The sequence below is a fragment of the Varanus komodoensis genome, unplaced genomic scaffold, assembly GCF_004798865.1.
Source record: "Varanus komodoensis strain SLA01 unplaced genomic scaffold, ASM479886v1 scaffold73, whole genome shotgun sequence".
Lineage (NCBI taxonomy): Eukaryota > Metazoa > Chordata > Lepidosauria > Squamata > Varanidae > Varanus > Varanus komodoensis.
The window spans coordinates 2150032-2162288 of record NW_025336386.1 but is presented as its reverse complement, the minus strand read 5'-3'; the positions used below and the strand labels follow the sequence as shown (position 1 = coordinate 2162288).

Here is a 12257-nt window from a genome sequence, read left to right as displayed (position 1 = left end):
CCGCGCCGCGCCGGCGCTCGTGCACGGAAGGCGACGCTCGGCGGCGGCTCCTCCTCGGACCATGGTCTGCGGGGGAGGAGGGAGGCTCGGCGTCGCTGCGATCTTGGCGGGGCTTCGATCGGGTAAGTGGCGGCGTCGCCGGGGACGGATTGCCTCCGCCGCGACCGGCACAGCCGCGGCATTGCGCGGCGTGCTCCCGGCTGGGATAGCTTGAGAAAGCCTCGCATCTCCCCTTGCCACGGCGGGTGCTGGCTGTGGTGCAGGCGCTCGGGCTGGACGTCCCCTCTGGAAGGGGAACTGCTCGGGGCAGCAGGCGTGCCCGCCTGCACAAACGCGCTCGGTCCCTCCTTGGCGCACGGAATGAGCCGGCAGCCCTGTCAGATCGCTTGCTTGCACCGCATTCGGCTTTTCGCTGCTGAGTCAGACGCGGCTTTTTCTGCGAGGGCCGGGGGTCTTCCCTTGTCAAAAAAGCCCGCACCTGCCCTCGAGGGAAGCAGAAACGCGTTGCTACTGCAAAGGCCCCTTTCCGTCCAGCTGTCTCCCGGCCGCCCCCGTCTCTCTCTGGACGAGGTTATGTGCACTTTAGACCAGGCTTCCCCCCGCCCCCCGGTGCTCTTCAGACATGTTGGATTCCAGTTCCCATCAGCTTCAGCCAGCGGTAGTCAAAGTGCAGGTCTGGCGGTCGCCAGATAGGTAATGTTGTTTTAGACGAAGAGGTTTTATTGCAATTTTGAGAATTCGCTTCTGTAGGGTAGCCAGTTCGAGACCAGGAACAGAAGATCTTTCGTATCTGTGTTAGACTACAGTTCCCAGGATTCCTCAGGGTGGAACAGGAGATCCTGGCTCGTACAGAGGCGGTATAAATGCACCATATAGCAGAGATGTCCTCTCGTTCCAGAGCGGGCGACGAAGATTGGCATGGTTGGGGGCTTCCCGACGACCCTCGCTTCTGCAGGGGTCCGGCCTGCTCAGGATGGCCACCTGCTTCTTCCCAGCCTTTCGCCCTGGTCCAGACCACAGGGCTGTTGAGAAGCAGGGGCAGCAGGTTGCATGGCTCGGCAAGGGTGAGGAGGAGGCTGAGGAGCAAGGGCAGCTGTCACACCGGCATGGAGAAGGTTGACCCACTGAGGGAGGCTTGCCAGGAGGCCCCACAAAACTGTTGTTGGCATGGCCCCACCGTTCTCCTCCTCCCTTCCCTGCCTTTCCACCTCTCGGTTTGCATATAACAAATGTGGTGGTGCCACTCATCCACGTGAGACTGGTCCACCAATGGATGGATGGATTTGGGGGCCACGCTGAAGGCCTATGGGCCAGGTTTTCCCCTGCAAGCACGCACCACTTGACTGCGTCAGTAAGGCAGCAAGATGAGGCATGCTGTGCCTCCCCCTGCCCCCTCCTGAAATGAATTGCTGTCAAGGGGTTAATGTTCCAAAACTCCTCGAGCAGCAGCAAATATTTGCAAAGATTAGGAACTAGACAAATGTGCCTGATTTGCTTCTCAAAGTCCAAGCCTGAATTTATGCTTTGAGTAGTATGTTATGTTATGTTATTTAGTTTTGCCCTCATATGCCGGCAATTACCCCAACAGGGATCACTAGGTGCCTTGCAACAGTAATCAGAACACAATTCTTTAAAACAACAAAAACGTCATATGAAAACATAATAAACAGTTCTCTGGACTCTGCTTACTTTGCAACACCAGGCCGAGCATGAGAAGAAGTGCAGGGATGCTAGAAGGATGGATTCCTGTAGGGGTCATCCTGACCGTAAGCAGGAGGCACTCCAGGTATCACAAATACACATTGGAGGACATCAAAGAATGTCAGAAGCAGCTCAGGCTGTGCTTTACAGAGTGCAGGAAAGCCTTTGGCTCTCAGGATTGCAAGAAACTATGGATAGTCCTGAAAGAAGTGGGGGTGCCTCAGCGTCTGATTGTCCTGGTAAAGCAGGACTAAGAAGCTGTTGTTAGGACAAGGGCAAGACTGACCCCGAGACGGATGGATTGCATAGAGGAGGCAGCAGCCTTGGATTTAGAATAGCCGAGCGAGCTGTCATGGACAGCACATTTCAGAGGCTTCCGCTCATGGGGTCGCCACAGTCTGGAGGCCGCAACTCTACATGACAGCAACAATCTGTAGTTAGCAATTCTTGTCCTAGGGAATGTCGATGGACAAAACTGTTGTCATTGTCAGTGGTCAACAGTCCTGGGCTTGGGGACCAAAGTCCTGACTTGGTTAATTATGGAGTAACTCTTCAAGCAGAAACACAAGAATGTTTGCACTTGTCCAACAAGGTGATTTATCTTGCCTGTGTGAAGAGGCACCTGGAAGGAGGCCAGTTCCTACAACCCTTGTGACCGCAGGAGTCTGCTTATGCATGCAGACATGCTCAGATCGTTAAATACTTGCAGTCAACAGATCGTCTGAGTGGTTAATGGTTTATAGCTGTTTTGCCTCCTGCCAGTTAATCTATACTGGGCTGTGTGGCTACCTGGCTTTTGCAGTTCAGGGTTGGAATTGATGTTGTCTGAGGCAGTGGGATCAGCAGAGATCACCTAGCCAGTAGTTGCTACAGCCAGAGGGCACCGTAACAGAAGAGTTCTCTGTCAGTGGGCTTTCTGTTACAGAATTAATTTGGTGAGACTGGGTTAAGTGCACCCCAATCTGCCAAGCTGACATTTTTAATACCAAGAGCTGATCCTTACTGTCTGTTCTAAGACCTTCACAGAACGATTGCACTAGCTGGAAAGTTTTTGGAAACCAACGATAATCCACTACACTGGTTGTCACAATAGCTTGAAATAAGAAACTCATCTTGGTCACCCTCAGCACCTGGTCCATTGAGAATGTGCCTGTCTTGCCTAAATTGTAATTGGGCCAACCAAAACCAAAGTTTGAACACTGATCTTTTGAGTTTCTGGGAGGAAAGAAATCTGGCCTCTTTAATCTTTGTTAAAACTGGAAATTTATCTCCTAACGTGTCATCAATTCCAAGGCATCCATGCCTGTCTTTTGACTGTTCAACTGCCATGCATTTCCAAAATTCTGTACTATCTAAGCTGGTCTTTTATTGGCTCGTACAAACATTCTAGCTGTGACCAGACCCAAAGCATTGTGGATACCGCCACAGTTTGGTCCTCGGTGCTCCACCTGTTGCCTCATCTTGGCTAACATTTGTGTTGTTGTTTGCCTTCTGAAGGTTTTCTGCACCTTCAGACCAGCTTTGTCCATACACAGTTTGACAGACGACCATCTAAGGTAGTCCTGCACACCAGCATGAAGGTGGAGCTCCTTCCAGCCCTCACGGACAACTACATGTACCTCCTCGTTGACGAAGAAACCAGGGAGGCTGCTATAATTGATCCTGTGCAGCCCCAGAAGGTACTCTTCGCAGATGTCTTCCTTTCTGCTTGTTCCAGCGGTTTGTCATCTGTGCACAACACTATTTAACGTCTCAGGTTCATATCCGGAGAATTTGAATTCAGCTCTTCAGATTTTTGGAAATCAAAATTCACTACTGAATCCCTGACATCTATTTATTTTTTTCTTATAGGAGATGGCTAAGAAAGTTGGAATGTGGCAGCAGGTTTATTTGTGGAGAGGCAGGCATGCCTAGTCAAAAAATAGGAAGCAAGGAAAGTAATTAGAATGTGAAACTTTAGAATTCATGGAAGGGAGCTGATCTCTAGTTGCAGCCTAGTCTCCTAGATTGTACTGAGACTACGTGTCTGTACATCAGCGGTGTTACCTCTCATTTATCCTTATCACCAGCACAGTTGGGATAATCTTGTCTTATGAACTAGTGGTTGACTTGTTCTTCTTTTGGGGACATGTTTTGGCAAGCTGCCCTGCTCCAGGTCAATTGGCATCAGGGTTAGTATTTTCCCTTTCTTCTCCACTTGTACAGGTTCTGGACGCTGTCAGAAAGCACGGTGTGAAATTGACCACAGTTCTCACGACACACCATCACTGGTAACCCTTTTTCCATTCAGTCAACCAATGACTTGAGCCTGGGATATGAAAACGATGTTGTGGGATCAAGAAGAGGTTTCCTCCTCCCTCTAGGGTGCCAACCAGAGTCAGAGGTCAAGGGCTGTAACATTTTATTTGGGATGATTTGGGAACTATTTGCACAACAAAGTTCAACCAGTTACCTTCCTATTCACCTGCCATGGCTTCCCATTCAAAGAACCCTAAGAATTTGCCTTCTTTGGAGTGAAATGAGGTTCTAAGAAAAAATGGTTGGCCCCCTGAAGATCAACAGTTATTCAGAGGGTTTGGAGGAAGTTGTGGCAGATGAAGCAGCTTGGAGTAGAAGTTGTTCTGGAACCAAACTTGTAGTCTACATGGGACCCATGGCCAAGTTTTGTGTGCTTTCCGCATATTTTTGGAATTAAGGATGGGTTTTCCTCTTGAGTCAAACTGTACAGGGGTGCTCTTAATTTTCTCACCTCCACCTGAGCCTTTTGCTCAGCAATCACAGCACCTGCACCTGCCTCGTTTTGCTCTGCACCTGTTCTCTATTACTGGCTCATGCCATGGTCTACATAGCAGGAAGTTGATCTTAGACACCCAGATAGGACATGGTGCAAGAATCCATTTCCACTGGAAACTATTTGATTGTTTCGTGCAACAGACTGCAGGGTAAAGCTGAACGAGTTGCATTCAGTGAAAACAAAAGTTCATGGAATGATAGGTTTGAAAGAAACTGGAGTGGAGTGACAGGTCTGCATGAAAGAGAATGCATCTGGTGTGTTTGCATAGCCTCCAAAGTCTGACATTTTGGCCTTTCTAGGGACCATGCTGGTGGCAATGAGAAACTTGTAAAGATGGCGCCGGGGTTACAAGTGTACGGGGGAGATAGCAGGGTTGGAGCCCTCACCCAGAAAGTCTCTCATCTTATGTCATTTCAGGTAAAAAAAAAAAGTGGGAGCAACCTATCCACCCAACCCCCCTCTGACATGCGTGCTCCATCCAAGCATTGCAGCACATGAGTGCCCAGTGCATGGCCACCCCCAGCCCCTTGCGTGTGGCAGCTCTCTGCTTGGGGCACATCATCCATCTGGCTTAACATCCGAGACCTTTGCTCAAGCACGTGACCACATCCTGCACATGGAAGGGGTTTCTGGTTCTGCTCCAAACCACCGCTTTGCCAGACCAGTCTGCCACCTGCATGGAGCTGCCACAGGGAAGAGAGCGGGGAGCATCCGCGGGGAGCTGGGCAGTCCTGCCGCGAGGCCTTTGTGAAGACGGGTGGTGGCCAGCACCTCCTGTAGGAACTGTGCGACGCATCAGAGTAGGGGAAAACTCCCCCGTGATCCCAGTGCCTTCACTGTGCCGGCTTTATCCTTTCTGCCCATAAATTGCTTTCCTGCAAATAATTTTGCACCATCAAATGGAAGCCCTCAGAGAGACCTGATGTGTGTCTTGTGCTCGCTCCCCTGCAAGCAAAGCGCGGAATATGCTGCGGCCCTCTTTGGTCCCGGCTTCTGCCAGAATTTCCAGAAGGAGCAGGAAAATGATTCTGTGTGTGTGCAGGCTGGTATTTTTGGCAGGGGGACACGCCGCTCATGCAGCTGGCCCTCGCGTGCTTATTTTGATCCCCTGAGAGCAGCTGGGTGCCAGCGGGAGGGAGAGAATCTGGACCAGATTGCTGCAGGGGCAGAGTTAGATCCACCCCACCCTGCACACACACGCACACGTGTGAACACAGACGTGCACATACACACTGCTTAGTCCTCATTCAGATCACACTGCGACTTAATGAAGAAAAAGCAGGCGGAAAGGGGCCAGTTGCCCAGTTACCTGTGCAGCTAGTTTGGCCCCCAGCCGTAACGAAGAGATTGGCCCCAGCAGGGCCCAGTGCAAAAGCGTCCACCTGGAATGCCGATTCTGGCTCGCCCACCGCGGCCATGGCTGGCTGCAAGCACCTCCTGATTATTTCATGTGTGTGCCAGGTTAGAGAACGTGGGCACAGGGTGTTTATTTTTTGAGAATAAACAGTTTGTACTGTGTGTATACACCTGTCGACTTAATTTTATATCAAGGTAATGGGAATGCGTATTTCATCTCCATTTTGTGTGCATTTATGAAAACTATTTCTGTAATATCAGCACCCTTGGAAAGGAACTGTGAGGTCTGAAGCATGCCTGGCTATTTTCTAGAACTACATTTCATCCTTCAAAGCCCTTTGGGATAGTTTCTCCGTAGGTTTTCCATGCACCCGGACAAAACACTCTGGTAGTTTGTCCCAGAAATGAGGCACTCTTCTCCCCAGCTGCTCCCCGGGTTGCCTGTTCTCTTTCTGTTCGGACAAGTATCAGGCTGCCGCCTTAGAATGGCTGCTTTTTAGAGGAGTGACTTGATGATGAGGTTTTGCGGCGTGATAGGCTGCCGGTGGAAAAGAGCCCGGGCCATGAGATTGGTGCCCGACGGCTCAGCGGGCCGCTGTGGAGGATCTTTCTCACACTTCTTGGTCACCCAGCCAGTGGGGCTTCGCGGTGTGCTGGAAAAGGGTGCACCTGCAGCACATTCCGGCCGGGCTGCTGCAGCTGCTTTAGCCAATGACTGGAGCTTTTCTCCCTTTGCTAGGTGGGCTCCCTGAATGTGAAATGCCTTGCAACCCCCTGCCACACCTCGGGACACATCTGCTACTTTGTGACTAAGCCGAACAGCTCGGAGCCCCCGGCTGTGTTCACAGGTGAGGCTTCGGGCGGGCTGTGGGGGCTCACAGGCGGGTGCAGCGCTGCACGCACAGGCGTCCGCCTCCTCCGCCCGCTGCTCCTCTTAGGCTTGCTGCTGCTGCTCCAGTGAGGGAGCTTCTGAGACGCCCAGATCCCACAAATCGTGCAGCGGTGTGGCTTTGTAGGGCGGGGCTGTTCCCTCTGCCCTTTGGGCTTCATCAAATGCGTTCAACTGGTTTGGTGCCTGCCTAACTTTCTGATTTGTCAGTTGGCTTCATGACTTTCTTACTGGATTTTCATGCCGCTTTCTCAAGAGGGTGCTCTCCAGCAGTCTTGGAACTCTGCTGCATTTCATAGTCCTTTTGCAGGTATACCAGAAATGCTACCCTAAACAAATCTGTGTCCATATCACCCCTCACAAGGGCTCCCTTCTTTCGTCAGTCCCCCGCCCTCCCACCCACACCTTCTCCAGGATTCAGGTGAAGACCTACCCCTGTCCTCCCCCAGGCTATACAGGTACTCATTCACACGTACTCCTGAGCAAAGCCATCCCCTCAGCCACCATAGCCCTGCTTCTGAGCACTTCCTTGGCCACTAACCCTCTGCCTTGCACACAGCAAGAACTCCTTTTGCTGGTGTCTCATCCCTTTGGATGCCTGGTGCAGCACCTACCACATTCCAAGTGCCGGATAAACACGCAGGGCCACGGCTTCACTGCTCTTTACTTTCAGTCCAAGGCTGCCTGCAATGCAGCTTGCCGCTTTCCATTTCTAACATGGTATGTTCCTCCCTCACCAATTTAGGGGACACCCTGTTTGTGGCTGGCTGTGGAAAGTTCTTTGAAGGAACCCCCGAGGAGATGTACAGAGCCCTGATTGAGATCTTGGGGCGTCTCCCTCCTGAAACGGTACTGCACCAACGGGTTTGGTGGGGCAGGGCTGGCAGAAGACAGCTCACTGCAGGTTCCACCATCATTCCATTTCCACAGGAGGCCCTGGAAATCGTTGTGGGGGCGAGGGGGGCAGCTCGGGATCGGTAACCAACAACTCTCTTGACACTTGTTCATCTGCAGGATTCTCAGGAGTTTTGAGGGAGGTCAAGCTGTGGTGAAACCCTTGGTGTCTGGCAGTCTTTCCCAGCCCTTGTTCCTTGCACATGTCGGTTAATTCCAAACTGGCAAATGCAAAAGTGCCTGTCTTTTCCCAGTAAAAGAAACTTTTGTGGCAGAATACAGGCAGGAGACATGCATGGACCCATTGCTTCCGTCTGCTGTAGTTGTCGACACGTTCCCCGTCCCCGGCATGACCCTCTTCCGGCCTTTACGGTGAATGCAGAGGAGACAGCGCTGTTTCCCCACTCTGGGTGGCAGATGGGCTGCAGGAACCTGGGAGCCGTGTGACCCCCCCTTACCTCTTTTAACCCAGATGCATCTGTGATTCAAGTCGGGGGTCACAGCAGCCAGCGCTAGCTGTTTATGATTAAGTTTGCCTCTTCTTCTGCTTAAAATGTGAAATGTATCTTCTTCAAGAGTCCTCAGACTAGTTAATAGTGGAATATAAGTTGAATGAATGGATGCATCTTAGAACGCATTTAGGGGATCTTGCCACGTTGGCTAAAATAGCACAAGTTAAAGACCTGGGATCTTTTCCCCTGCAAGCAACAAAGTCATTACAAAGATGCCGCCGGACGGCGTTTCCTGGAAAGCCCTTCCCCGCACAGCCAGGGATGTTGGCTCCCTGCTGGAGAGTCCCTGGGCTTGTGAGCGAGGCAAGCCTGGCTCACCTGGAGGTGCGAGATGCCCCGGTGGCCCAGCACGTGCCCTGAAGGGCATCTCGTCTGGATGGTGCACCAACTAGCACTGCCGCAGCTGATGCTGAGGAGGAGAGTGCTGTCCCTGGGGCGGGGACTGGTGCACAGGGGGGGCGGCCACTTGGCCCCCGCGATCCCTGCCATTTCCTTAACCTTCAGCTTTGCAGCCTACCCAAAACCTCAGGACTGGGCTTTGAGCAGTCGTGCTTTGATTTCAGGGACTCGTAACTCTCCTTCTGCTTATTTCCTTCCTAGAAAGTCTACTGTGGCCACGAATATACCATCAACAATTTAAAGTTTGCCCGGCACGTGGAACCCAACAGCAGTGCGATCCAGCAAAAACTCGCATGGTCAAAGGCAAGATCAGGGTTTCCGGGGAGTCCCCATGTCCTTCCACATCCTGCTTTCCACTGAGAGCTTGATCTTGCCCCAGTGGCATCAGTACGTGGGGGAACCCCCTGCAGCCCAAGGGGCCTTTGGCCCCTTCCAGAAGCCCCCTGCAAGGGAGCAGTTTGGACTTCTCCCAGGAGCTACCTGCTGCTTTCCCAGCAGGCTGCTGCTTAGGGAAGACGAGAGAAAGAAGGAAGCAGGACGGCCAGGGCGATCCGTGCAGCTCCCGACTGGTTACTGCATCCTTCCATGGGAGCAAAGTCCCCTGCCCCTTGTGGGGGAATGTTGGTCTGCTATGGGGACAGTGGGGGCCTCCTTACTTGGGGTCAGCCTCTAAATATGGGACCACATATTGTGTTGGACCGCAACTCCCATGAGACACGGGTATTGGCCATGCTGGATGGGGCTGATAGGAGTGGCAGTCCAAAATCTGGAAGGCCTTGGGTTGCCTCCCCCTTTCTTCAGTTGATGAAGAGCAACAAAAACTTAGAGGCAGGCAGGCCCGCAAATGAGAGAGAGGTGCTCTCCCTCTCCCTCTCCCTCTCTGGTAAATGGAAGGCAAACATTTAAGGAAGTGGGGCTGGCGGATTTCAGTATCCAAAGCATTTCTAGACACGCTTATCTTATTTCACCAGGCAAAATATGACAGTGGGGAGCCGACCATCCCATCAACCATTGGCGAAGAGTTCACGTACAACCCATTCATGAGAGTGAGGTAACAGTTGTGTGTGGATGACCCGGGGTGGTGTCCTCGTGACACGAGCGTTCAGCTTCTGAGAGGAGCTGCTCCCTCATTGCTTGGGCTCACATGCAACAATTAGGTTACCGATCGTTTTGAAAACTGTTGATCGCATTGCATAAAACTAAGCATATGCATTGAGAAACATTTTGATCAAGTGCACAGAACAGTTCTTAGAAAGGTTCCAGAATTTGAGCAAACCCGTTTAAAAGTCTGCTCTGGTTATGCTACCTTAACCAGGGACTCCCCCCACTGCTGAGGGAAGGCAATTCATGCCATTGGATAGCATAGCTTGCCTCTCCCTTTGCAAAAACCTTCTTAGCACCATAGAAACAATAGGCTGGGTACTTGCAGACCCTGTTAGTGCCACTCCTCCTCCTCTTCCTCCTTTATGGTGGAAAAAGGTTGACAGAAGTGGTAGGAAAATAGGCTTGCGTTCTTGGCCAAAATTCCACGAGAACCACTTTACCTGAAAGCACCAACTCGGTCACCTTTTGTGGTCCTAATTGCTGCGAATTCAGGTGCTGCCTCATTTTTCTCCTGCACCCTTGTCTGCCGCGTGGGGTGTGTTGTGTGTCCGAGACGGAGGCGGACGGGCACGGTCCCTAGGATGCAGGCGGTGTTGGTGTAGGGGCTCCATTTCCAGGGTACCATATAACCTGTCCCCCACAACCCCTCTGTTGGCAGAGAGGCAACGGTGCAGCAGCATGCCAGGGAAACAGACCCCATCCGGACCATGGGAGCCCTCCGGAAAGAAAAAGACCACTTCAGAGTTCCAAAGGAGTAAGCTCCACCATGATGCTCAGCTGCTTTTGTCCGTAACTGATTCAGTTAAGGAAGCTGAAGATGCATTGCTGTGTTTTGTTAAAATTTTGTTAAGTAATTTTATTTTTGTCCTAAAAGGAAAAACAAACCAACAAAGCACTTTCTTTGCTCTTAATGGAGATGTTCTTTATGCTATTTAAAAGATGTTAAAATCTAATTATTCTTGTAATCTGAATTTCAACCAGGATGTAGGACTGGCTCTCTTTATTTTTCAGTAATACATGAAAAACGACTGTGGATGTGAATTTGGAAGAGTTGCCCTAATTCTCTTGCTGGGACAAAATCTGGATGAGCTCTGCCCCCGCATTTGGGGTGTCTCTGAATGCAAATCTGGGCTTTAGCTGGAAAGCTGAGCAGAGCCCCTTGCTTTCTCCATTGCTTCTCGTGACGTAACAAGCAAGCGAATTTAGGGCACAGAACTTTGCACGCTTGGACAGGCAGGTGCCCTGCAGCCGGGCTGGGATATACTGGGAGTTCTGGGGGTTTCTCTGTCTGCCTAAGCACGGCCGTTGCGCTGTGCACACGGATGGCTGCAGAGATTTTGGAGCCTGGGGATGAACTGACCACCCCTTCGCCCTTTGTCCCCTTATCTCTGTGCAGAGGAAAGATGCAATTTCTGATAGCAGTAGAGTTTATTTAGACATGCACTTTTGAAAAATAAGTTTCAGCCCTTTTTAAGTGTCATGGCTCCCAACCAAGGAACTCTGGGATCTGTAGATGTAGGGAGTGGACTGAAACTTGAAAGGGATGTAAAGTTAGACATGTCCCTTCTCTGTCTGAAGGCCACTATTGCTTATTAACCCTTCAGCATGAACAAGTGTTTAATAACCTGCTGGAATGGTCATTCCCTGCTGATTCAGCTAATGCCTTCGTGCAGACATGCAAGAGTGCAAAAGAGCGACTGACGGGGCCAGAGCACGGAGGAGTCCCAAGCTTCAGCGGGCTTTGAGACCGCCTTGGCTTCCACACCTGGCCCTGGGGCCCCCGGAGCAGGGCTCTGTGGAAGGGGGAGGGGCCCCAGCACGCAACTTTCAGCGCAGCCTCGCAGTGCTCCAGACCTGGGAGGGATTCCGGAAGTGCCACGGAACACAGCTGAGGCTTGCGCCGATCGCAAAAGGAAAGGCAGCGTGTGGGGGCCCTTCCCCCCCTCCCCACTGCAGTTGCGTGGGGCCTTAGCCCCTGCCTGCCTCTTTCTTGCACTTTGCACAGAAGGTGCTGGAGCAGTGCATGGGGAGGACGTTTCCGTGTCGCCCTTTTTGAGTCTTGTTTGCTGCCAGAAAGGAGGATTGTTTTGCTTTGGTGGGAGAACTTCTTAACAGATACTTGGCCCGTTTGCAGGCTGAAATGGCAGGAACCGGAAGTAGCCGCTTCGTGCTGCACCTGGCATGAAACAGCTCGTGCTGCCAGTACGCTTTTGCGCACTCTGCAGCCATGTGCGGGTGCCAAGGCAGCAAGAAGCGGGTGGGCCTGTTGCAGTGACGCTTCTCTGCCCAGAGAGGGACTTCAAAAACAAAACTGCTGCTGGCCTCCATTGTGCAGATTTTGTTTTAAATAGAGGATTGTGTCCGCTCTGTGGTCAATAAACATATCTTGCACTAAACTGCGGTTCTGCCTCTGATCCATGGAGTTATGACTTCTGCCAAGTGGCTGGTGTCTACGCTGGCCGAGCCGAGAAGAAAATGTTCTTGCATTATAGGAATATTTGTGCATTCTTCTTTTGTTTACAGCATCAGGTATTTATCATCAGATATTCCTGTAAGAAGACAGCGGCTTTTCACTGAAACCGCCTTCCCCAACCTAGCATCCTCCATG

At 51.6% G+C, this 12257-nt stretch overlaps 1 protein-coding gene across 1 annotated transcript; it reads left to right on the top strand.

The window, feature by feature from the left end:
- The first annotated feature begins 11 nt into the window (after positions 1 to 11).
- On the top strand, positions 12 to 12045 carry LOC123034851 (hydroxyacylglutathione hydrolase, mitochondrial-like). The gene is made up of 9 exons (XM_044452568.1): positions 12 to 122; positions 3199 to 3380; positions 3907 to 3971; positions 4795 to 4912; positions 6591 to 6699; positions 7486 to 7589; positions 8747 to 8848; positions 9517 to 9596; positions 10308 to 12045. The coding sequence occupies exons 1-9, from the start codon at positions 62 to 64 to the stop codon at positions 10405 to 10407; spliced, it is 921 nt and encodes a 306-aa protein (XP_044308503.1). The 5' UTR covers positions 12 to 61; the 3' UTR covers positions 10408 to 12045.
- Positions 12046 to 12257: the final 212 nt, after the last annotated feature.

Bases quoted from the DNA above. Each gene is read 5' to 3' on its own strand.
- LOC123034851 (XM_044452568.1), top strand. From the start codon at position 62: ATGGTCTGCGGGGGAGGAGGGAGGCTCGGCGTCGCTGCGATCTTGGCG. The intron at 123-3,198 runs GTAAGTGGCGGC...TGCCTTCTGAAG, and splicing joins CTTGGCGGGGCTTCGATCGG to GTTTTCTGCACCTTCAGACC. The intron at 7,590-8,746 runs GTACTGCACCAA...TTTCCTTCCTAG, and splicing joins GGCGTCTCCCTCCTGAAACG to AAAGTCTACTGTGGCCACGA.